Source organism: Colius striatus, chromosome 10, assembly GCF_028858725.1.
Source record: "Colius striatus isolate bColStr4 chromosome 10, bColStr4.1.hap1, whole genome shotgun sequence".
Taxonomy (NCBI): Eukaryota; Metazoa; Chordata; class Aves; order Coliiformes; family Coliidae; genus Colius; species Colius striatus.
The window spans coordinates 20,047,888-20,074,371 of NC_084768.1; the positions used below are offsets into that span (position 1 = coordinate 20,047,888).

General features: G+C 50.1%; 1 protein-coding gene across 1 annotated transcript in view; it reads right to left on the reverse strand.

Moving 5' to 3' along the window:
• Positions 1 to 4,174: 4,174 nt before the first annotated feature.
• The window catches only part of PAPPA2 (pappalysin 2), a 92,079-nt gene continuing 69,769 nt past the window's right edge, over positions 4,175 to 26,484 (reverse strand). Inside the window, exons 17-22 of the mRNA XM_062003888.1 lie at positions 24,947 to 25,115; positions 24,093 to 24,225; positions 22,955 to 23,064; positions 19,781 to 19,852; positions 5,976 to 6,074; positions 4,175 to 4,249 (exon numbers count right to left, since the gene is read on the reverse strand). Of these exons, the coding sequence (XP_061859872.1) occupies positions 4,175 to 4,249; positions 5,976 to 6,074; positions 19,781 to 19,852; positions 22,955 to 23,064; positions 24,093 to 24,225; positions 24,947 to 25,115 (658 nt within the window). The remainder of the gene's footprint in view (positions 4,250 to 5,975; positions 6,075 to 19,780; positions 19,853 to 22,954; positions 23,065 to 24,092; positions 24,226 to 24,946; positions 25,116 to 26,484) is intronic.

Genomic DNA, 26,484 nt, shown 5'->3' on the forward strand with positions numbered 1-26,484 from the left:
GTCCCTCCCAACCGTGATTCTATGATTCTGTGATTTCAACAGATGTGAATGATGTGGTGCTGTTGGAGCTTACACACGACACCCTATCCCTGTCACCCTGGTGACTCTTAATGATTGGCCGTGTGGTATCCTCCATCTCGATGGCTGGTAAAGCTTTGCAAATCCAGTTTGTGTTGCTGAAAGAACCACCACCCTGCTCAACCCCACATCCTCAGTGTCTTGGGGACACAGGAGTTGGCATGTCTTGCCTTGAGGGTGGACACTTGGCAGAAAGGAGGGGATGGGATGGGGAAATGGCTCTTCATTTGACTACTGTCATAGCAGCTGCTCTTTTAGTTTTAAATGCAACACAATCAACTAGGGTCTTGGTTGTTTGGGGATGTTGAACCCCTTAAAGCATTGTCCTTCATGGAAGCAAATCTGGCCCTGGTGGAAGTGCTTGATTGCCCCAGAGAGGATATCTGATGTCACCGAGAGATGCTGTTTCACCTCTGGGATGACAAGAAAGTAAATGCGGAGCAAAGGGAGGAATATGGCCACCAGAGATGACTGGAAGGAGATGGAGAAGGGTTTAAAGACAGGACAAGGGAAATCAAAGATAACAAGGAGAGAGACACAGCATGAGTTGGCTGTCCCCAGTAGGAATACAGTCCCTTTGATTTTGGACATCTCCACCGCAGCCCTGACCCTCTGATGTAGTGCAAGGGCCAGCACTGGAGGCAGCCCTGCATGCAGCCCTGTCTGCATGTCCCAGTACCTGCCATCCCTGGTGCAGGCAGCCAGAAAGGCCAAGAGCTTTCCAGAGCTTCTTTTGCTTGCAGCAGCCACATAAAAGCACCTCAGCTTGTTTCAGTCAGGCTGAGGACATATGGCTCCCATTGTTGGTGATGAGAAGAGCATCCCAAATGTGGTGAGGACAGGTGCAGCACTGGGAACCTTGTGTTTGGGGCTTTTCCTTTTTGGCAATGTGGCAGGGCCACCCACCTTGTCCAGGGTTTATTGATGTTTCCCAGTCTGTAAGTACAAACTTATCTGGTTGCTTAAAAAAACCCCACAAAACCCAACCAAATCAAACCCAAATCTTTAAGATGCTTTTTGGATTGTCTTTGTTTTTTCTTTTGCTAGGGTGCCACATGTCATGTCTCTCTGGTTCCAGCGTGAGCCCCACTCTGCTCCCCATCTCCAGGGAGGTGGTATGTGAACACACACACACACAGTTTCCCTACATTTAAGGTGAGTTAATTACAACAAATGATTGGTAATGGACCAGTTTGTGGCATAACCAGCAGAAGAACACCTGCAAAAGTGTCCTTGCAGCTGGTGGCACAGCAAAACTTTCTGGGTGGCAGCTCCAATAGGGAAAGCATTGGAGGGGTGTGTGTGTGTGTGTGTCCCCAGCCCAAAACCCAAAGGAGCTCTCTTACTGAGCTGGGGGAGACTTTCATCTGGGGCAGAGGAGGGCATGTGGGGCAAGGGTGCTGGGACCAGCCGACCCACCACTCTCCCCCAGCCTGGCCCCCTTTTTGGTGAAGCAAGAAGGCAAAAGAGGTGGAGGATGAGAAGATTATTTATTTTTCATAGATTTTTATAAAAAATAATTATCAAATACAAAAAAATAAAAATAGCAGCAGCCTCCGTTGTGAATAAACCCCTAAAGGGGACAAAAACCGCTCAGTGTCGCTATAGAAGAACAAGACTTGGGTACCTAGAAGCTGTCCATTCATGAGAAGCACAGGTGTCTGTCAGCCAAGCCAGTGTTTCCAGCCGCCCATCCAATTCCCCTGTCCACGGGGCACAGTCTCTTCCCTGCATCTGCTGGTGAGCAGGGATAAGGCATTGCAGAGTGGGATTTTTCATACCATCTAAACATGTAGGCGTCCAGGTAACACTGGCATCAGGCAAGGAAGGGTTTGGCATGGCAAGATAACAGGACTTGGAATTCTCCCTCTGTGTGTCACTCATCCTATACCCCCCCTGGCTGGGGCTGCCATGTCCCCCTGCTCCCACTGTGCTGAGACTCCTGGGTCTCCCCTTCCCTGCACTGATGGAGCAGGGCAGGCTGCCCAAGCTGCACTTTCTGGAGACACCGGGGCTGGAAAAGTTTCTTAAGAGGTCTTTTACCCAAAAAAACCAAAAAGGTTTCCTTGGGTTGTTTAAGGGTGAGTTTGATTGAAAAATTGCAGCAGTCTGCCAAACTGACAGTGCACGCTAGTGAAAAGCCCAGGGTGTTGTCACTGTGCATGACAGGAGCACAAATGTCAGTGTGTCCCTGCTGCAAGAGGAGGTGGGGCCCAGCATTGAATATTGTTTCTCCTCCCCTGCATCCCTGCTTGGACAAGGGCAGATGGGATTGCCACAGGGCATTGGGGACATTTGGGATCAGGAAAGGGCTTGGAGAAGGACAGGGGGGCTAGATGCTGGTGGGATGTCCGGGCACCTCTGCCCCTACTCCCATCTTCCAGAGAAACCTAACTTTTTTGATCAAAAAGGGTGAGGGGAATCTAGCAGGAGCCAAAGGATGCCTTGAAAATCCCTACTCTCTCCACACTGTGTCACCCTCTCTCCATCTCTCCTGTGCTGGACAAACTGTCTGGCAGCTTGTCTCCACCAGTACAGGCTGTGCAGGGAGGACGTGGACAGGCAGCCTTGGGTGTTGGTGCCAGCCTGCAGCTGCATCTGAGGACACTGAGATCCATGCTCCTACTCTGTGGACCCTTCTCTCTTCTCTTTTTAGCCCTTTTCTTTGCCTCTAGGTAGAACAAAACCATCGGCCATAACCTCAGCTAGAGCCAGGCACCTTCTCTAATTGCTGCCTCTACGGGGCTGGCAAGCTGAGCTTCTGGTAACTACAGGAGTGCAAAGTTTCTAGTTTGGGCTTCTCTGGGGCTAGAAGTGAATCTGAAGATTTTTCACTAAGTACTCACAGGAGCAAGAGACTTGTGAAAGCCAGTGACTATATGTCCACCGTGATGGGTTTGGCCACAAAGTAATAAGGAAAAGATGACACTCAAAGTCTCGTGACGGGTCTTTCAGGTCACAGTCTCTGAGAACAGGTGGCAACACCGTTGAAGTTCATGTCTACCTGATTGTCCTTCATTCAGAGCATCACACAGCTACTGTGGGCTGCCCACCACATCCTTCCTCTAGTTGGGTGCACAGAGAGAGCAGCACACTCTGCCCTTGGATGCAGCAAGGCACCTTTGCATGTGTTTGCTCCTACTGACTTTGCAGCCATTCCCATGGACACGTCATCCTTCCCAGAAAGCTATGAGGTAATGGGCGATGGGCATCTGCAGTGCCCTTTGGGGCAGCCGCGCTCACTGAATCTTCTGTGCTTGCCAGGGTGATGTAAGGGCACAGCATTTCTTCTCATCCTCAGACTCCTGACCTAGGACTCTAAGCAGAGCAAGGCAAAGCACTGGCAAATCCCAAGGGCAAAACGTGGTTCCTACAAGATGCTGAGAGCACCTCGAGGTCGCAGCCTGCATGCACACTGCCTGCCTGGGGAGCTCTCTCTCCTAGGTGTTGGGCTTCTCTCTCTGTCCTCCTTCCAGCTTCCTCTCAGCAAGGAAAGGGAAATTCCCTGCTTCTCCTGCCCCGACCTGCACTCTTCCCAATGGTTTGTACTTCACAGCAGCATGGGTGTGTGACAAAGGATATCCTTTCTCAGCTTCATAAAGAGCAAAGAAAATATAATATATATTTATATATATTATATATATGTATATATATAGAATTAAGTTTAAATATTTGCAGAGAGATCACAACTACCTCGACCTTGCTAAAAGAAGCCTGTACAGCAGAGGGGGGGTGAATAGTGACAAATCCGGAGTACAGACAGACCCCCAGCCGTCGGACCAGGACAGACGCCCGTGGCTGGCAGCGTGGAGCCCAGCGCGTGGCCGAGGCTGTGCCGGGCCGTGGCTGAGCCCCTCGGTGTGCGCCGGGCACGCGTCCCGCTGCCTGCGGGAGGGAGCAGCGATGGGGAGGGAACCGCCACGTTGGCTGCGTGGTGGCCTCGGCCTGTCCCCTCCGTGTGCAGTCGCCATCCCCCTGCCCGGCGTGTCCTTCGGCCTCCTGCCCGCTCACACCCCGCAGCTCCTCCGCGGTCCCCGTTGCTGCCCCTTCGCTCCTCTGGCGCTCGCCTGACCGAGAGAGGCCCTTCGTGGTTCTGCTACTGGTTCTCCTCGGCCGCCGGGTCGCGGCACGTGCATTCATCCTGATCACAGTCAGCAGCAAACGGGATCACCTGTGGGGACCGAAGAGAGACATAAACCTCTGCTTTGAGATTGATGGCTCCTCGCACCCCTATGCTCCTGCAAGCTCTCTCTCCATCCTGGTAGGGATAGATAGCAACGTGCCCTCGTGGCCAAGAAGGCCAATGGCATCCTGGAATGCATCAAGAAGAGTGTGGGCAGCAGCTCGAGGGAGGTTCTGCTCCCCCTCTACTCTGCCCTGGTGAGGCCTCATCTGGAGTCCTGTGTCCAGTTCTGGGCTCCCCAGCTCAAGAGGGACAGGGAACTGCTACAGAGAGTCCAGTGCGGGGCTACCAGTGAGATCAGGGGACTAGAACATCTCTCTGACCAGGAAAGGTTGCAGGACCTGGGTCTGTTTAGCCTGGAAAAGATGGAGGGGGAATCTTACCAACATTTAGAAATACCTAAAGGGCAGGTGTCAAGAGGTTGGGATAAGTCTTTTTCTGTAGTGGCCAGCAACAGGACAAGGGGTAACAGACACAAACTGGAACACAGGAAGTTCCTTTGAACTTGAGAAGAAACTTCTTTGCTGTGAGGGTGAGGGAGCCCTGGCACAGGCTGCTCTGGGAGGGTGCCCAGGGAAACCTCCTTCTCTAGAGGTTTCCAAATGAACTTGAACATGTTCCTGTGTGACCTGATGTAGGGGAACCTGCTTTGGCAGGGGCTTAGACCGGATGATCTCCAATGGTCCCTTCCAACCCTGAGTATTCTGTAGCTCCACCTTGATTGTTGCTGGCATTGTTGAGACTGCCGGGCTCCACAGTCAGAAATGTGCTAGAGGCCTGTGCCATGGGGGATCTGGGACCTGTGGGGGATGTGAGCTGGGCCTGGGTCTCTTGGAAGCTGTGGGATCGAATACTTCCACCTTCCACTTCTTACTCATCCTTTATTTTATCGAGAGATCCACATGTCTCAGACCTCCTGAGAGCCATGCCTTGCTCCAAGATGTCATGATATCACTGTGGAGGTTTCACTCATCGCTTGGGTGTAAAGCCTTTTCTCTCCTATCTCAACGGGATCTTCCCAGGATTTTATTTTTCCTTGTCTTAGTGCGTGTGTGCGTGATGAAAGGAAAAATGATTCAAGCTCCACAACAAAGATGAGAAGATCCAAATTCACATAGTTTTGCAGTGAGAAATTATCTCATGCCTTATGATTTGTTTTGCTGTTGGATATGCTTAGGAAGGATGGGCTGTGAGTGCTGGATAGCAAGTTAGGTGGGAGGGGAGATTGTGATGGGAGAAAAAGAAGGGTCTGTGCAACCCCAATACCAAGTTGCTCTCTCTACACTATTCCTCCTTCTTTCCCTCCCCAGGAGAAGTGGGAGGAAAAGATAGCCCATAGTGAACTCCCATGGTCCATTCCAAAAATCCCCTGAGATTGCACAATTATACAACAAGGTGACTTCTGACTCACCATGGCCAGCACTGCATCCTATGGAAGTAATCTCTTTGGGACTTGTTTCCCAAAACAAGAGGGAATCCCGTGAACCTCAGTGGGAGCTGGGCTGAGCTTTCAGTTCCACTGGCCGAAGTCCAAACCCTGCTGTTAATCAGCAGGATGATGTCTATCAGGTTCAGCTGGCTTTGATTTAAAATCATGAGTTTGTTCTCCATTTGTGCGAGAACTGCATTGTAGGCTCAGTTCCATGGCCAGCAAAGCCCCCAAAGAAAGCATGGCTAGTAGTTACCACTTAATCCTAAGAAGATGCTCACTTACCTTCCTGGAGGACAGTGTGGAGGAGCAGCAGTCACCCCCGTCATACTGGCAGTACGCCCGGTTGTTGATGGTGTCACACCAGCCATCTGCTTGGAAGGGCTAGGCAGAGAAAGGAGTCTTTGCTGAAAGGGTGGTTCAAAAGCAAAATGTCCCCAAAAGCAGAGATCCCTGGACCTCAGAAGGCCCCTGTGCACCTCTGATAAGGGCCAGGGCCCAGTTTGCTATACACAGCTCACTTTTCAGAGGGCACCAGGAGACTGGTATCCTGGCAGGTGTGTATGGAGTAGTGGGTGCTCAGAGGGCAGCAGCTGTAGCTCAAGGATCAGGGAATTGTTTCAGGAAGAGAGAAAACGTACATATTGCTAGAGAGAGCCCCAAGCTGAATGCTACAAGTCACACAGAGTCACAGAATGGTGAGAATTAGAAGGGACTTTTAGAGATCCTCTAGTCCAACCCTCCTGCTCAAGCAGGTCCACCTAGATCAGGTCACACAGGAACATGTCCAGTTGAGTTTAGAAACCTCCAGAGAAGGAGCCTCCACACCCTCCCTGGGCAGCCTGTGCCAGGGCTCCCTCACCTCAACAGTGAAAGAGTTTTTCCTTATGTTTAAATGGAACTTTTTCTGTTCCAGCTTCATCCCATCACCCCTTGTCCTGTCGCTAGGTACAACAGAAAAAAATTGATGCCCCAACATCTCAACACCCACAATTTAGGTATTTGTAAATATCTAAGAGAGATCCCCCCTGTCCCCCTGCATTCCCATCTCAATCGGTGCTCCTCCATGGAGTTCATTGCCACCCAACCAGGAGTCAGTTCACCACTTTGTCTGCTCACCTACCTTCTCACACCCCTCTCATGTGTCTCCATGGTAACCTATCAGCAGTTTCCCAGCTGGGGCAGTGCTCTGTAAGCAGCTGATCTAACTCTTCTCTCCAACATCCTCCTCCCAAAGGAGCTCTAAAGCTAAGCTTGGTGACCAGGCTTGAGCAGTTAAGTACTGAGAGGCTATTCCAGGGATCCACAGAGCAATCTGCTACAGGACCAATCTCAGGAAGGCAGGTGCTTTATCTCCCTTGGACTACGGAGAAAGATTCAGCAAGTTCAGGAGTCTCCCAGAAGTGATGGCTGCAAGGACTGTGCCATTTCCAGAGGGCTCTTTCTCTGATCCTGAGGAACATGTCCCTGAATTCTTCTAGACTCTCCACTGGAGGCTTTAGCCCTGTTCCCAGCACATGCCTCCACCAAACCTTGCCAGGCTGGACTACAAGGCTATTTATCCAGTGGCCAGCTGGGACAAATGGAAGGGGTCTTCTTTAAGCACCAGCTCTCTGCAGGCAAAACCCAACTCTGGATTGAGCAGAGAGGGAACTTGCCTACTGATAACTAGAAATATTGGCAACATGGGGCTTTGCTGGGCTTTGCAGAGCCCAGCTTGCCTTGCTGCACCTTGAGATAAAACTCGCCATCACGAACAGGCCTTCGCTACATTCAGCCTTAACATAGCAACAGAAAGCTACTGCAGCAGAACAGCTTTCTGTCCAGAAATGTTAAATGGCACAAGGACCCATTCAGAAAACCATTTTAATGTTGTTTAGGTACGTGATTCATCTATCAGAGAAGAGAAACAAGCAGCTGGGGATGAGGAGCAGCCAACTGGGGATGAGGAGCAGCCAACTAGGGCTGAGAAACAGTGTTGTGTGACCACTGCAAGCAAACAACATGCGTGTGAAGCGCTTGCAGTGAACTGTCAGGAACTATCTGCAGCTGAGGTTTATGTATCACAGATACGTGTCAGCACTGCCAAGCAACAACCGAATGTGCTAACAGAATGGAGAGGCCATTCATTAACCAAGTGATTAGTAATGAAATGCTTCTCCTGCTCCAGGCTCTGTGATGGTAGCTACTGGCCCAGCAACCATGGCCAACCTCCAAGACTGCTGTCATCAGAAAAGGGTTCTTGGGGGAAACCCAGCCACCCCTTTGCTCATGGATGCAGCTGACCCCTTCCGCTGGATTTGGTGGCCCCTAACAACAGCTGGACTTCAGAAAATCCCCAGAATCAGCCTTAGATGGACACTCATCTGTAGCACCCCTAAACTGAATGACAGCTGTAAAATGCCACCACACTACAACAGCCCTGCAGTGCGCTGAAGCCAACAGACAGGATTGGTGACAATGCCAATAATTCACATGAAAAAGCCATGTCAAAAACCAAGAGCTGGTGTGGCTTTTTTGTCATCAAGGAGCAGAAACAGGATTAATGCAGGCTACTGTCACTGTGGGAAGTAGCAGCAGCGATTATGGCAAGCTGAGTCTGCCTGTGCTATCAGCACCACAGTTCCCAGGCTGAATCCGGGCAGCTGCAGAGAGATTGCGTTGGCTTGGAAGATCTCACAAGAGAAGAAGAAAGAACACACCTTCCTGTATCTGGGAAACTGAGGCAGGGCCAGGTTAAGAAACTCACTCAAAACCAAGAAAGCTCCCATCACTGCTGTCACAAACAGAAGAGACCGGAGTACAATTTCACACAAGCAATAAGGTTGACTCTTCTATTGAAAAAAGTGCCAGAGGGGCTTAAATAATGCTCATCAAAGAAGGTCTCTGAGCCATGAAGCAGCTCTGAGCACTGGGAGGGCCAGGGCAGGGATGCTGGGCCTGGTTGGTGCAGGGATGCAGGCAGGGGACCAGCCAGGGCCACTGGCACGGAAGAATGCTTTGGGTGTGATTTGCTTTAGCAGCCTTCCACACAGTGGAGTTTTTTCTTGAGCTTTGCTCCATATGTCATGACTCACTGGCAAAACAACACTCGCCTCTCCGGCTCTTTCCATACAATTATGGGGAGGTTTGCCCATCACGGCTGCACAGGTCTGAAACGATTTCCAGATCTTGTGTACAAGGTATGGGGAGGACAGAGACCGGGACAGCACAGGGAAGGAGAGGTGCTTAGTTTTTCTTTTCATCTCTTAGGGCTAATTGCCCCCTCCTCTCAACCCGCCAGAGCTCATACCCCACCCTAAACAAATACAGGCTCCTATGGCAACACTTGTTGGGGAAACTTAACAACTCGTGCTCCAAATTACACTGGAAAAACATACGAGGGGAAAATAAAAAATGACTAATTGGACTCGAGGCTCAAGAGGGCCAGGCACAGGGTCTGGGGACTCCTGTCCACGCTCCTCGCCTGGCCTGGAGAGCACAGCGACTGTCATTGCTTCACCTTGACAAGAATCTCCATTTGATTTCATCTTTGAGAGCAGAAAGAGCAAAGTAAGGTGCTGGTAGATCATCCTTGAGGGTACAGGCACCCTCATACTTGCATCAGTCTCATTTTGGCCTTGAAAGACTCACGGCAAGGAAGGACACGGGCAGTGCAATGTACCACAAGCAGGTGATGCAAGAGGGGAAATCCCATACAAACTGTTCAGTCTGTGCTTGAGCCTTGGGGCTCTGCAGAAAGCAATGCCAGGAGTGGGAAAAGGCAGGTTTGCAGAAACACCTAATGATGTTTTAAGATAGTGGCAGGAGAAAAGGCCAATGCCCAACTGTGCCATGCAAAGGCAATGGACGTTTCAATTGGGTTTCAGTTGCCAGGCTCTGCATCCTCCAGCGCAGAGGGAAAAAGGGCTGGCTGAAATGGCTTGTACAAACTGGGAAAAAATGAATAAGGTAACTGCTCCACACCATGTTAAGCAATTAGGAGCTGCTCAGCTAGGCAGCATGCCACCAAGGCAGCCAGGGAGCCAGGCTGCGTCAGCAAATCTCCCTGCTTGTGCCATCCATCTTCCGTGTTTATTCAGGAAGCAGCTTCAGCGAGGCATGTGTCAGCACGTGGAGGTGCAGCATCTGGCACTGCAGGCCAGAGCCCTGTGCTGATGGCAGGAAAAGAGGAACTGTGAATCAAGGGCTTGGCAATTTAAATGGGCCAAAAATACCCCACCTGCTCTCAAAGCTGGGAATAGGCAGAAAGGGAAAATGAAAAAGAAAATAAGGAGGGGGAAAAAAAAGAGGGAAAAATCTTGCAGGCAAAGGAGGGATGTGAGAAAGAGAGGAAAAGGGTGGAACAGAATGAAGGGAAGATGAAGCACAAAGAATAAACCAGATACCATAAATATCACACATATTTTGCTGCTGCATCACAGGTGTTTGATGAACATCATTTCCCAGGAATGCAGCTTTTCCTCTGGTTGAGAAGATCTGAATGCCTGCTACCTTGCTTTTGGTGATAACCCATTGCAGACGCTTCAGAGAAAGGTGGAAAAAAGAAAAAACTCAGGGTGCACCTGGGCAATTGTGTAAGGAAGGAGCTGAAAGGCTCTCCTGGGCTGCTGCTAGGATGGCAAGTGCTTGTGATTTCAGTCTGCCCATTGCTAGAGAAAGCCCAGATCCCAGCATCAGGGGACCAAGTCCAGCCTTCATAAGCAAAGTGTTTTCCTTCAGCCTTCAGGAAGCTGTGCAGGTCCTGGGCTTTGCAACCATGCTGATCCCATCTGAGGAAGGTGTGCAGTTTGCTTTCATGCTGCTTCTAAGTCAGCAGGGATTTTTCTGTCCTTACATCCCTTCACTTTCAGGTGGTGACCTTGGACCCTTTGCATGCTGAGTCTAACACCTGCAACACTGCAGGTGTCTTTGTTCTTCTCAGCTGTTGCTTTCAAAGTAGCTCCAGGGGAACAGGGGAACCATCATTCCAGCAGAGGAGACAGGCAGAGACCAGCCCTGGAAAAGCTGCCTGTGCTGTCAGACCCACACCTTGTGCATCAGCTTCACTGCTGTTAATTGTGCTCTTGCGATGGATGAGTCATTAGTGTTGGAGAGATCAGTTGGAAGAGGCAGGAGGGAGACGGTGTGGCAGGGGAGACAGGGACAGGGCTGGGGAAATGTCTCCCATTGCTGTGCGTATGACCTTGCAAAGTCTTCAAGAGCAAGCCCCCAAAGGCAGCAGCATATGCTTAGCACTGGGAATGAGAAAGTAGCGGTAGCCAGGGCCAGGGTCTCATCTAGCACAGCTGGAAACCCCAGCCCAGGTGGTGGCAGAAGGATGTCAGCCCAAATCATGGCTCACAGAATGGTGGAACATGAACCTTGGGCTGCCCCAAGGCCAAAGACTGCTGCAGCCTTGTGGGTCTAAGAAAGCTGCAGCATCCCAGTGGAAAGCTGCTTCACATGGCAGAGTGGAGCAGACGGGGCATGCGGGCAAAGGAAAGCATTAAGAGGCTGCAGCAGCCCTTGGCCAGGGATAGGCAGAGGGCAGCTTCTCCCTGTCAGATACATTTCCTTCCCACCTCAGCCAATAGCCAAGGTGTTTCAGAAAGCTCTGTGAGGACCCTGGTAAGAATTGGAGAGTACTCAAAGCCTTGTTAAAAGCCTGGCTCTCTTAAAGCCTTTATGCATCCACCACCCTCGCTTGGCTCCCTGGAAATTCCCCCTCTCATCCCCATGTGCATCCCTCCAAACCACTGTTTCCTGGGGCTGGTGTCAGTCCCTTCAGCCACAGCCGTGGCAGGAGTCGGTTAAACGATGCTATGGCAGGGTGTCCCCAGGACACATCCCTTTCTTTGCACACACACACTCATGCTGGTGAGGCAGTGAGCCCGGCCATTCTTGGCTCCCCCTGCTTGCCCAGGGAAGTTGACTGGGAATGCAGACTGTGGGAGGAAACGACGATGTTCATTGTTTGGATTAAATATTTTTCTTGGCCCTGTCTCTGTTGCAGTGTCTTTTAATTTTTTTTTCTTCCCCCCCCTCGACACCCCAAACACATTCACTTTCCCTCTCTCCCTCCTGAGGCTCTCCAGCACGCAAAGAGGAAATCAGCTCTGAAAAACAGAGAGGGATGGAGAGGGAACAGGCTTGGCTTCTGATCAAAAAGCTGTTTGAGATGCTTCACTGCCCTGAGCCACTCTGAGAAGCGAGCTCTACTTGGCCCATTGCAGCAAGGGAGGCAGGATGAGCATCGCTTAGAGGAAGAGAGCTCTAGAAATCTGGAAAGAGCTACCTGGGACCAAGTGACCTGAAGATGAGAAAAGAGAAACAAACTGAGAAACAAACTCCTTCATCCACCATTTCTGTGTCTCCCATTTGTGCCCCCTGAACTGTGTCTCTGCTCCTTTTGAACAACAGCAGCTGTCCCTTGGAGCCACATGCCTGTAGGATGGTTTGGTTGGAGACATTGTGGACTTGCCCTATCATCTCAGACAGCCAGAAAAGCAAAGTGGAGAAATTCCAATTGTTTCAGAGCTTCCTGGTGTCCCTGAGTCACTCACTTGTCAACTCCATCTACAGACCGCTTTCATCACATCTTGGGTCTTCATGAACATCTGCTCCAGCTCCAACATTCTTCTCCCAAGGCCTCACCAAGAAAACAGAGGCTTGTTGCTTGAGAAAGTACTCCGTATATTCAAAGGAATGCTTCAGGGAAAAGGTGACAGGCTGGAAGGCGGCATCTTGCTGTCTGGTTTCAGCCTATGTGCCATCACTTGTACTGCCATGCCCAAGGCAAAAAACAGCCCAGCTCCAAGTGTTCTTAAGGACAAAGGAGTCTCCTTGGACATGAGTTTCCTGCAAACATCTGTGTCCCAGACTGCTGAATCAGTCTGGATTGAGTTTGGACAGAATCAACGTCTGAAGGGGGACAGAGAGCTCAGAGGTTAGTTTGCTGCTTGGTCTCCACCCTGAATGCTGCTGTAGATGACCATACTGGGAAAGCAGGTCCTTACCTTCTCAGTGCTTGAAAGCATTTCTGTGGCCAGGCCAGGACTGGGCTTGGACACGCTTCTGCTGCAGATGTATGTGGCACTTTTTGCTACCGAATGGAGATGCATTTATTTATCCCTGTCCTCCTCTGTGCCTTGCTCCTCAGGGACCCCATATCTCAACAGACAGCAACATGGAAAGGGCTTTGCACAGTCCATAATGACAAGAATGAAGAAAGGGTTGGAAAGCTGGTGTCGATGAACACCACAAAGCAGATCATTGCTTCCATAAAATCCCCCGTGTCCATGATTTATTCATGGTGGGATCCTTAGCCTTGTCCTTTTTACACCCCGATCTTGGTGCTAACAGAAGAGGAAAAACAGAAGCAGGAGAGAACAAGTGAAGGGGAGCAGAGGAAGATGTCATTTGCTGATAGTGCTCTCAGCAAGAATGGTGGCTCCCAGAGATGGGTCCCCAGCGCTCACCATTCCCAGGGCTGCTGCACACACGAGAGAAGCCAGGACTTCCCACACCACAAGCACCAGCCTGCAGTCTTGCCCTCAGCAGCTTGCCTGCTGCCATAGACTAGATCTCCTGCCAAGCCATTTGTGCAAAATGAGTTGCAGGATAGAATGGGTTATGGAAAACAAGCTCTGAAAACCACAAGGGCCTCCTGACCCACTTGTATCTGGTTTCTGCCAAGTTCTTGTTACAGATCTTAAACAGAAAGAAAAACAATGTACGAGGGATGAAGGAGCTGAAGGGGAATGAACATTCGTGCTGGAAGAGCAGTTGGCTGAGCTATGCTTGAGGATGTTTGTTTATCATCAGAAACGACTCATTGGTTTTTATTTCAGCGGGTGCTTTCAGTGGTTTTACACTCCCTGTGTGTGTCACTGGCTGCACAACCATGACCGCCAGGAGAGGGGAGAGAAGGATGGGGGGATGGCACCTGAGCTAGAGAGGACAGAGGAGTAGCCAGAGGTCAGGGCATCCCAGTGCAGGCCAGGCTGCAAAATTTGGCTTGGGGGAGACCAGGCTGCTTCCACCTCTTTAGGTCTCCACCAGCACTGGTGGTGTGCCTGGATGCTGTGCCCAAAGGGGTAACCTGTCCTTCAGGGCTCTGTAAGACTGTCCCGGCAAACAGGAGACCTGTGCCTGTCCCCTGTCAATCTTTTTATTTCTCTCCACTTTGCTGCTAAGAAAATGAAGTTTCCACAGTCACACTCTACATACGTGCAGAGATCTTCTCACAGTCTAGGAAAAGTATGCCTCAACTGAGATTCCTGGAAGATTAATAGATTTCTTTGGGTTCATCCCCTGAAAGGCTATATCCCATGCTCAGAGCAGAATGAAAATGTACCCAGCAGGTACACAGAGAGCTCATCATCTTGCCTCCCACCTCCACAGCATGAAGAGCTTTGCCTGTACCAGTCAGGGCCGGGTCTGATCCAGAAGTGACCACTACTGGCAGTCCATGCTCCTTGTACTCCCCTGTCACCTGCACTTGTTGAATTAAGCGTGGGGGCAGGTATATCCCTGCCTGGCTCATTCAGTATCTGTTTGTGGCCCTCATGTCCCCTAATTTGTTTAGTTCTTTTTGAAGCTTAAAGCTTGTAGTTCCCCTGCACTCTCATCTGGCAGCCAGTTTGAAAACTCACTGTGTTCAAAGCACTTTCCTTCACTTGTTTGAAATAAACCCCTTGCCAGTCTTGGTGAATGCTCTTCTGTTCTGCATCCATCTTACCCAGCACTTCTGGGACTTGGCAAACCTCCAGCAGTCTTCTGCTCATCAAAGTGAAGACTCCCAGGTGTTCTAGGATCTCCTTGAAGGGCAGCTGTGGCATCCCCTTAATCATTTTGATTGCTTTTTCCAACTGCTCTGCATCCTCTTTAGATGTGGAGGCCAACATGTTGAGTGCTATCCAAAATATGAATGTACAAAAATCTAGGGCAACTCATTGAGTCACCTGGATCACATGGACTTTACCCTTCAGCTTTGGTGAGACTTCTGAAAGAATAGCAGCCACACAGTCTGCCTCTTGCCTACTTGCAAGAACAGCAGTCATGTCCAGTAAGATCCTCTCTGCATATTCAAAGCCAGATGGCAGGCAGAGGAAGAGTACAGGCTGGATAAAGGTGTCGTGAAATGCTCCCACGGGGAAAAAAGAGATGAGAGTAGTGATGCAGGGGGAAGGGTAACTAAGTTCTGGCCGTGCTACAATACCTAATTGCTCTAGAGAGACCATTGTTGAAGATGGGATGCCTTAAAGTCCTAGGAAACAGGAGAAGATCTCTTTTCCGGAGCAGGGCATCCTCCCAGCATCATGTTTCTGCCTGGTTTCCTATGCTAAGCTTTGCCATGGTTGAAAATCAGAGCCCTCTTCTGCCCAATCTGAAAGGAGTGACAATCAAGGGGCCTTAGTCCCTTTAATGGTGAGAAGCAGAGGCAGCTGCCTGCAGCTGGACCCCATGGCAGTGCTTCGCCCAGAGAGCGAGTCACATCCTATCTCCTGTCACACTAAAACGCAGCAAGACCCTGCTTTTAGATGAGATTTCCCACTGTCTCTGTTGTATATGCCTTTAAAGGGGTTAATTCTGGCTGACAAACACTGGACGTGAGCCACAGACGTGCCGAGCAAGAGCTTTGTGCGTGCTGGTAGAAAGAGCCAAGGATCCATCGGGGTCCTTGACTACCTGTTGGACTGAGAAAACTTGCAACCACAAACACACTTCAATCCCTATCTCATTGTTTCCATCGTACTACCTCAGGAAAACCACAAAACAAGGAACAGATCAGCATTTTACGATCGTGATAACGTGACCAGCACCAAGCTCAAGGGCAGCAGGACCTTGTCCTTGTGCAGGGAAGACTTGAGAAATTCCCAGCAGCTCATGCTCACGACAGAGTTCTGGTACGGCCCAGGGCAAGAAGCAGAGAGCTCAGCCAAAGTCCCTGAATATTACCTCAGTGCACAGGCAGTGGGGGAAACGTGCACAGAGCAAAGCACAGCAAAGCCAACCCCAACCAGAGCAATTCCTACCCTACAAGGCAGAACACAGCTGTAGTACCTCTTGTCCAGCTCCTACCAAACCAGTATGAAGATCTGCTTCCTAATGGTCTGTCCAAAGCATGCTGCCTTAAACCCCTTGCAGTTAACCCTTTGCTACCCACATGAAACAATGAAACCAAGCTGATGGAAGGGAGGAAGATCTGCATATCATACAACATATTGGCTGCCCAGAAGAGCCTGCCCACATTCACTCCGATCATTGCAAGAGCAGTCTGCCCTCTTCTAAGGGCATTTGAGCAGGACAGTGATGGTTACTCCATCCTGTGAGCAACACTGGGTAAACATGGTGATGATAAAATAAATGAACTTTTTCTCCTAAACCACAGCCACAACGTGAACCACAGGAGCCCCTGTGGTGGGAAATAGCAGGGTGCAGAGTTTAGAGAGTTGCATAGACTAGGAGATGCTATATAGCATCCACAGTCACACTTGGACTATTTTGGACCAGGGAAGGAATATTGCAAGGAAGCAGCCTGGATCACCCATGCTGTCCCCTCCTCTGAAATCAATAGCACAGGAGATGGATAGTTGAGGAGTAGTCACATTGGGATGCCTTAGGAGAATCTGCCCCAGATGCTGCAAACACCAAGCACCACCAGGAACACAATCACCTCTTCCCAAACCACAGTAGGGAGGAGACGTTTCGCTCCTCCACTCCCTTCTCCATCCAGCCTCAAGCCCGCTCTTCCCCTCCCCAGCCCGGTGCTGCCATCTGTTTTTGTACTGATGGCAGAGGCTGAGATGTTCCACTGGCCCTTGAGAGGCAAAGCACGCTCTGCACTAACTTGTATTCCTGATGGGCTCCTGGAAGGTTTTGCAGCTCTCCCTCTCGCCTGCTGAACTACGTGCCTCCCTGCTCCAGGGACGGGGAACTTGGCAAGGCACAGCAAGAGACCGGGAGGCAGATGGACGAGCAGATTAATGGAAAGAGAAGGGAGGTGGGGATGAGCAGGCGGGCTGATCCAGTGCCAGCATAGGATAAAGACGAGTAAAAATCCTTCTAATGCCATTGCAGGGTGATCTGAAATTTCCATAGTGTGAGGCAGGGCTCCAGCTGGGGCTGGGGAGGTTGAGGCTTGACTACTGCTTGCCGTAGCCTGAAGTGATTCCACCAGGGAGAGATGGTACAAGCAGTCAGGTGGCCTGGATTTCTCTTACCCGGGGTTGTTCCCTTCATTGAGGCATCCAGGATGTTCCTCATCCAACACGTACTTGGCAGTCAATGGAGAGAACAACTACATCTCCGAGGGGTGACTCAGACCTGAGGTGACCGAGGCTGGAGCAGCGTGTCACTAAGAAACCTAAGGAACCTAAGACTGAGATGTCCCAAACATACCACAAGTTAAGGTGAACCATGTCAGACCCAGCAGGGTCTATGTTCTGCCAAGGCAGAACAATTCTTGTGCAGGTAAATGAAGGGGAGAACATATAAAGGAGGTGGGGTTGTGGGGCACCACACAGCCAGGACAGATTACAGGTTATATTTCACCTCTACCTCTCTCGCTGTCTGATGTCCTCATATTCTGCAAAAGATTGTGTCACAAGTGCAATGGCCTGTGAGAGCTGCAGTGCTTTTGCTCACAAGGATGGAGGCAGGGCAGGAATAGGAATGAGGATAGAATCCAGGGCAGGTGAGCTGCAAACAGCATTCAGAGCATTTTCTGTGGTCAAATGGGGGTGTATGGGACAGGTAACACCTCCCTTCTTCCCAGTGCCAAGCAGCAGCTCCCAGAGCAAATGCTTTGAAAGAGACACTTTTGGTAAGAGTTATCCTTCATGGCAAGACAATGGCTACTATGAAACATGTGAAAAACATTATCTAGGGAGACTTGGTTTATCAGTCCAACCTTCACAACCTGCAGCACTGTAGAAGAAAACACCATGAAAAGAATAATCAGTAGACTTGTGTGTGGGAAGTGAGGAGGAGGAGAACAGGGTCCTCATGTTCAGATATGTGGGAGCTGTATAAAGAGAGATGGAGATTAATCTTCATCAGCATTACAGTGAGTGACTGTGACCTTAAAAATAGGCCTGAGCTGATTAAACTGCTAACAAGGAAGAAGGCATTGTTCTACAGAGGAGGATCAGGATATCTGACACAGTTAGATGACCTGAAGAACTAGAGAAACAGGATGACACTCACTTGTATAAAACTGAAGGGCAAGCTCTTATGCTAATAGTAAAACATCTGCTGTTAGCTCGGAGCATATCTGTTGGAAACAAAGGAGGCAGAAAAGATCTGGGTGTATTCCTGACCTCAGGATACCTCTGAGTTGCCAGACTGATGCAACTGTAGAAACAACAGATATAGCTCTGGGTCCTATCAAAAGAGACGTGTCCAGCTCAAGGAAGCTTTGTGCAGGACTTTGGTGAGACCTCAGCTGGAAGAGTATGTACTGCTTGGTCACTCTCATGACAGATTAATTAGAAGCAGAAAAGGCATTAAAAAAGTCTACAAGGGTGATGAAGACTCTCCATCTTCTGGTAGGACACTGCAAGATTTTGGCTTGATTAACCTCCTATATGCTAAGACTGCCATCTAGGATTGTTCTCTAAGAGTAAAAGGGGATGACAGTTATCCAGGAACAGAAGGTCATATTGGCCAATTAGAGGACAGTGACTGTCAGCTGCTGAGACTGCAGTTAGCTGGTTACTCTCACACACTTGCACACAAATAATCTGTCATTTTTCACCATCCTCTACGGGATCTCTTGCTGAAGGCACAGACCCCAAGTGAGGTGCAGGAGAAGGAAAGGCTCAGGTCAGACTGATATACCTGAGCCTAAGGGAGCATCCTCACACCTGTATCATCTTTCACTCACCTGAGCTACAGAAGAAGGAGCATCTCACCCCTTATCTGTACCTTTTCTGGAAGTACCAACTCCAAGAGATCACAAGGAGCCCTTCTCCCTTGCTAACAGAACCACACAGAGGATTACTGGCACCATCTAGATTACTCTTCCACATAAAGCCATCCTATTTTAAATACATTACCCAGAGCTGAGCTAAAACATGTGGTTTAGAAAGCCCTGGAGCTCCCAGAAGGCTGGAGGGTCCATTACTAAGTTCTGTTTCTTAACTATCAAACACATCTTTAGTACACAGCATGTCACTCCCCTACACATGCTACCCGTACCTTGCAGCAAATACACGCAACACAGCCATCCCATCTGGGAAATAACTGCTGTTCCTTGTGTTGGCCATGACATTTCCTTCCTGGGGACGTGTGCCCTGCAACATCACCCTCTCCCCCACACTTCAGCTGACAGAGAGCTGAGCTAGGCAGAATCAGTTAGCAAAAGCAATCATTTGCATTGAAACGAGCACATAAAAAAACCAATCAGCAAACCCCAAAGCTATTTTCAGCGTGCAAATTTCATTTACATTTTCCTTTTTGGTAAAAATCCCAAATTTTCAGTATTTAACATTCCAAAATGCCCCCTTCCCCCCCTCCTTTTTCCTTTTATCCTCAATCATAATAACAACTAGTGCTTGACAAAGACTGCCTATTTTTAATTTCCTTTGTGAACCGACTCCAGGCTGCCCAGGATTTTCTCCTGCCTGGTCATTACTCAAAGCAAAATGAGCGGCTAACCGATTTCTGCAAGGAATTCTTTGTCTGCAGATTCTTCAGGAGTGGTTTGTTTTGCATGTACGAGGCTGGAAATCCTGGTTGTTTTGGTTGGACCGTGAGTCACACAGGGCTTTTCTGGATCCATGTTACTCTAGAAATGCGGTTTTGGTTAAGGAAATATTCAGGCTTGGAGTCAGCATGGGTTTTTTGGGGATACCCCTTGCCAGTGAAATCCTATTGCTAGAACATTCTTCCCAGACTGGCCAGAAAGAAGCAGGCAAGGAAGGAAATGGCTTATTCTGCAGCTCTTGTTCCCCAGCATCACCCTGGCTGCAGGGCACTGTAACCAAGGATGCTTGCTGTGGTCTCTCTGTTCAGCTAGCAAGCCCTAGGCTAGCTGAGAGCAAAGCTGAAGTCAAAGTCACCCAGCTTTGCTGAGGCTTGTGCTGGGAGCAGGGAGGGCTTACCTCACACGACTGGATGCAGTGAATGACAGAGGGGTCTGGATACCACCGCAGCCTGCCCGTGCACACAATATGCTGGACAAGGAAGGAGAGAGAAAAGCTGTTAGCCTGGATGGCAGAGGGAGGGTAACAACCACTGGCAATTTCTGGAGGCAGAAGGTCTCCCACAACAGTGGCACCTCCAGGATCCTCTCTGCACCTCTGCCCAGTGGGAAACCTTTGAAGCCCCTCAAACTCAGGGCAGCTGCACCTGGTTCACATACAAACTAAGGTATGTTGTTCAAGGCAGAGGCTAGACAGACACACGTGTACACAGATATACAACTGAGAGAGGACAAAGAAAGACGGGAGAGGTCATCAGAGAAGTAGGGTTGGCTGGCAGGGCCACCTCATAGTGTCTGACTTGGCCACAAGCTGCTGCTGGGAGGAAGCCACCTGGGGCCACGACAGGTTGAGCCTGCCATCATCTCTCTTCATGATGCTGGATTCACTGGCTTCACAATTGTATGGGATGGGGGGAGCTCAGCTGCTGATCACTCAGTGCCTTAATCAATTTGCTCATTGATCCTTGCTCAGGCTCTGAGGATGGGATCTCAGCAGGAGTCTCTTCCCCAGGTCTAGCCTGAGGCAGATACACTAGACTTATATTCACTTGCAGGGTTGAGGTTATCTCTGGTATTTATGAGGCACGAACTCAACCGTTGCAGCCAACTGGACACCAGCACGAGATGTGAAGGGCTCAGTTTCATTCTGCTGGAACACACCGTCCTGCTCATTCAGCAGGGGTTTGTGGGGAGCACTCATGATTACATGAGGGAAGAAAAGCTCCACCACACAGGCAATTTCCTTCTTGTAAAGCTCAGGCAGACTTTGAAATCTGAGGCCCCATAAAACAACAGCTGGCTTGTGAAAGTGTCCTAGGATGCCCTTCACAGTGTGTGAATTGCAGAGGGGCACACGTGTTTTCCCCTGGCCTCCCATCTGAAATGTGAAGCAGAAGGCAGAGCAGCTCTAGCATTCCCAGGTGGCACAGCAGATATGGATGGGGCATCTCTGCCCATAGACCTGCTGCAGATCCTTCTGCTGAAGACTGGGATGAGGCTAAGGCAGGATGAAGTCCTCACCATCCATAGACAGTGCAGGCAAGGTAGACCCAGAGGGAGGCACCATAAGATGGAGCAGAGGCTGGAAGTGATGGCTGAGCTAGTTGATTCCTGCTTAGCCTGGAGGATGTTTGCATCCTAACCCAATTGAGGTGTTTCATATGTGGTTTCTGTGCAACTGGAGTCGCATTCTAGCATACTCATATTATTAGTATACTCACAGAATGGTGGGGGTCGGAAGGGACCTCTAGAGATCTTCTAGTCCAACCCCCTGCTAAAGCAGGCTTCTCTCCATCAAGTCACACAGGAACATGTCCAGGGGTGTTTGGAAACCTCCAGAGAAGGAGTCTCCACACCCTCCCTGGGCAGCCTGTGCCAGGGCTCCCTCACCTCAACACCAAAGAAATTTCTCCTCATGTTGAAGTGGAACTTCTGTGTTCTAACTTGTGCCTGTTACCCCTTGTCCTGTCACTGGGCACCACAGCAAAAAAAATGGATTCATTCTCATGACAACCCCCTTTTAGGTATTTATAAACATTTATACAGTGCCCTCTCGGTCCTCTCCAGGCTAAACAGCAACAGGTGTCATAGCCTTTCCTCATAAGAGAGATGTTTCAGTTCCCTAATCACCTTGGTAGCCTTATACTCATATCCCAGGCTGGGAAATAAGAGCAGAAGGGCAAATCTGCTTGGCTACAAGATGCAGCGAATCAGATCTGAAGGCAAAACAGGACCGTGCCCTCTCTGAGTGGCCTTCGCAGCTCCCTGTGTGGTTTGCCCCATCCTCTCCATTACCTTGGGAGCATGGCAGCTCCCAAGAATGGCAAGCTGCTGGAGGCTTGCAGGAGCAAAGTGGGGATCAGAGGTAGGAGCCAGGGCAGAGAGGAAATCAAGACAGTCCAGGGAGAGAGCTCCTGGCAAGGAGCAGCACTGCTTAAAATAACGCCTGCCCTCCCTCCTCCTCCTCCTCTGCAAAATGCTTCCCTTGCACGAGAGCTCGCAGCCACGGTGCAGGGGAAGCCAAACACCATCGCCTTGACAGGCCAAGCCACTCGATCCCTCAAAGGAGAGGACTCCTTCCAAAGGCTCGTGCCTAATCATCCCACACGCCTCGGGCATCCTCACCCCCGGCAGGCATCCGTCAGGGGTTTGGGTCAGCGTGACGTACAGGAGTATCCACAGGCACGACGCTGGGCCTCCTGCGGTCTCCCAGGAGAAGGGAAAAGCATTTGGATGGGGGCACTGGCTCCTGGGAAGATTGTTTGCTTTTCTTTTTTCCACCTCCTTCCTTATGTATCTCATTTTTATTTTAAGAAATATTACCCCGGCAGAGCTTCTTTTTGGGAAAGTCGTGCCATGAGGATCCAAACTATGTGAGCTATTTGAGCTGGTTTGCCTACAAAAATGAGTAAGACACGGGGAGGGAATGGCTCCCCCGTTCCAGCAGCAGAGGCAAGCGGCTGGCCAGCAGGTCCTGGCAGCCAGAGACACCTTTCAGCTGACAGTACTCTCCCTCCTCCCTGGCAAGGACATGCTTCCCTGGGGTTGCATCTCCGCTGCCAGGTAGTGGGGACCCTGGCTCATGCTGTGCCAGGGGAGGCTTTTGCTCTCCCAGCACCCTGGCTGATAATAAACAGCAGCTTAGCACGTTTAGGCATGCAGCACTGAAGCAGTCAGTGAGTCCTGAAAAAAATCAGTGAGATTCCTGCCTTTAATTTTATTCACTGTGGTATCCTGTAAGTCCTTGAAAGCTGGCTTGGGAGCTGAGCTTTGGTAGGGGAGAGCAGAAGGCTATGTAAAGTCCGTTGGGAAGGGGGAAAGAAGCAGTGGGAAGGAAGAAGACTTCAGAGCTGGAATCTGGTTATGGGGAGCAGCAGGTACCTCCAGAGCTCACAACCTGGGAAGTTCCCTGGAAAGGGCCAGCCAGTCCTGAGCTTGCTTATGCTGCTTATCTTCCCATTCTTCTCCCCCCAAAGCAAAGAGATTTTGTTTAAAGAACACTAGACATATACAAGTGGGCTCCCTTTTATGCTACCAGTGAGTGCCCTGCAGAAAGATCCACCTTCCTGTTTACCTGGACTAGTGTGGGCTGCAGACGGTGATCCATAGTCTCAGCAGTTACGTTTTCAGGCAGTATGACGGGGTCACTGGGAGGTATGATACAGGAAGGTATACACACAGCACCTATGAGAGGAGGGAGAACTTCATCAGGAACCAGGCAACAATGACTTATAGGAGGGTATCAGATTCAAACATGTAGGTCCCTCACTAAGAGTGTAAAGGCAGACAACGAAGAGACACTTTTCCTCCCAACCTGAGCAGACAATTGTTTCCCCAAACCCTGAATTAAATAAAAGCCTATGGGAGTTGTGGCCAATTCCCTTCTCCCAGGAGAGGAAAATTGAACCACCCTAAGAAATAGATTCAAGTTATGGCAGGACATGGGATCCAGCATGAAGCCTGGCCTGGATACTATGGGATGTTTATTGGCACGTTAGGAAGCATCTTTCCTAGTTTTTCTACCCTGCTAAATTTCCAATACCTTTCTATTACTCATGAAGGAAAAAAGCTGCAAAATGGCCTTGGGAAACCAGGTGAATCCCAGCCCTAACCCCAGCTTCACGTCAGGTCTGTCCAAAGCTTAATCTTAGCAGGCCCTGCCCTTAGAGTTGCCTCAGCCTGTTTTGATCAGACTGGATGACTGGTGTGTTTGCTTCAGAGTGATATGGGCTTTGCTCACAAGTCCTGCCCAGCAGGGATACCAGACAAGATGCTACAACTGTGACTGAGCATTGCAGTTTTTCCTGAAAGCACAGAGCACCCAAGTCATAAGGAAAGAAATGGATGATGTGGTCCCTCATCTGGTGAAAGTGCCCTGTTACACATGATTGTCACTGTGGCTTTCATCTAGGACCTGCAAATGCCAGCAGTAACACAAGCAGAGAGACTTTGCAGGGGATGGAGAGCTAGATATTAGCAGATTTAGAGCAAAAGGCTGGGTTTGCCCTGGAGTGAGCCCCTGAAAAGAGATGCTTACACTGGAGCCAGCTTTAGCTTTGAGTGTTGCCCATAAGTACTAACCAAGGCTAAAGCTACCTCTGTCTCTTGTATTTAGAAAAAAGATGGAAGAGAAAACAGGGTTTTTTTCATAGATTTAGAAGGGATTGATACACAAAGAGTTGGTTGTCTGTTTAGCTTTAGTCTGCCCTCACCTATGCTGTGCCCGTGCTCACACTTGTACTCCACCAAGTTCAGCTCTGGGGGTGGCGGACAAGAGCCCCGTAAGCTCTCACACAGTTTGAACTCCTCTGTCCACAAGCCTTCCTTGGTACAGACGATGGGAACCTGCAAAGCAGAGGGAGAGCAGCTGATGTTACTATTGGCAGCAGCAACGCTTGCCCTGCCTGGCCCCTGCCCAGCTCCAGAGGGACCAAACGCAGAGACCTCTCGCCAACCAGTGAGGTACAGAGGGAAGGTGTCTGGGGTAACTGGGTTACAGCAACCTGGTCCAGCCTGTGTGTGCTTTGCATTACTGACATTGTTTTCCAACTGCTGCTGGATCCCATCAGAGAGAATCAACTACACTTCTTTTGACTAGACCCTTCCAGCAGGTTAGTGGTGAAGTCTGGGTGGAAAAGCCTAGTAGCAGCCACCTGCATCCCCAGGCAAGTCCCAGTTAGCAAGACTACTGCAGCAACACTCTTCAGTACCCCAGACAAACGTATTCACAGCAACCTCCAAAACTTGCTGGAAATATTCTACTTTTGCTTTCTGATTCTTTTTATTCAAGACAAGCAGGCTTGCTCAGGACCACTGCTTTTTGAAAGGGTCAGCAGGAAGCAGGAGATCATCCCCAGGCATCAATGTACCCTGTGCCACAAACCCAAAGAAAAGCTTTGGGTTTGCAGGAAAATTGCTCTTTGGTGACACAAGTGCATCTGGCCCTGGTGATGGCGAAGCTGCTGCAGGGCCCCTCTACACAGTGTGCCCCAGGCAGCTCTGCTGTTTTCAGATGCTCTGAAGCACAGCATTTAGCTGAACTCTACATCTCCCTAAAGTCACTCACCTGTTGTCCCTGTGGCTCACAGTTGAGGACACACTGGCTATCCAGCTCGAAGCCCTGGGTGCAGTTGTACATGCCCTCAAAGACAGGAGGTGGCGGCTCACACACCACGGGGACACAACGCCCCTCTTCCCACTGCCCGCTCTCCAGGCATTGGACCTTCAGGAACTTTCTGGAGAAACACAGACATCAGACTGGGCTGCAGCACCCCAAACAATCCCCACCTTGGCTGTACTGAGCATCTCATGGAGGCAGGAGCAGCCTAAAGGTACTTCTTCTGAAGTCCAACCAAGCACTCCACCTATGCCATCCCCACTCCTCACCACAGGCCGGTCCTCCTGAACAGACAGCCTATGCTCAGCTAGGACCTTTTCTTCCACTCACTAGTGGAGATCATGCTGATTTTGGAGCACTGAATGCTTTTTTCCTTACACTCACCACCTCCTTGTTCCCCACCTCTCGTGCTGCCCCTGCACCACCCCTCTGCCTTGCAGCCCCTGCAGGTCCTAGGCTGCTTTGTCCCATAGCCAGTAGCTACATACTTGGCTGGATGGAGTGAGCCTCCACCACCAAATCCTGCTGGCCTGCACTCAGCTACTCCTGAGGCTCCTCTTTATACTCCAGCCAGATCTGTCAATCCCACTCTCGCCAAGGGGCTGCTGTACCGTGGCAGACCAATACCATCCTGTGCTGCGAAAACAGCCCAAATGACTTGCCAAAAAAACAATGAAAAAGAAAGGAAGAAAAAAGTCTAGGAGCGGAGCCCACCCGCTTTTCAGTCTCCTGCCCTTGGCAGCAGTAGAGACATGGCATCTTTTACACAGAGGCATCAAAATCCCATGAGGTACGGGGCTGGCTGGGGACTGCTCTCCCAGAGGAGGACACATCACTGCCATCCTAGAATTTGCCACACAGGTTCTGACAGCACTGATGTGTTTTATCCAAGCCAGTGCAAATTACTCCATCCTTAATGAGGCTTCTTCATCCTCCTTCTCATCCTTCTAGTAAAGACAGCCTGCTCCAGCTCCTTGCCCCTGCCTTCTCCCACCACCAATGTTGCAGGTACACAGATGGGGCTGGGGATTAACTGGGTTAGAGAAAGCACTGCAAGGAGGAACTAAATTGCCCCTTGTTCTGAGAAGCAGCAATTGCATGGGGCCAGAGAGTTGCCCTCAGCACACAGAGCCAGGCCACACAGCCTGGAACATTCTTATCTTTCTAGATATTTGCAGAATTTGAGATTCCCCTTCCCCTTGTTCAGAAATCAGGGATCTGGTTTTTTCCCTCAAAGACTGTGTAAGGGCAACAGCAAGTTCCTGCTAGGGTGAGTTCAGGCTCCAGCAGGTAATGTGGAGGCAGGCAGGGAGTAGATGGGACAAGTGCTCCAGCATGGAGCTCTGCACAAATACTCCCACCAGACTACACTAGGAGCATAAACTGTCACAGTGTGAGCACCTAAGTAGTACAGCAAAGTTGTACCCAGATAGTTGCCCTGAATCGACTGAAGGGAGTGTGAAGTAAGATTTTTTGGAAGGATGGTG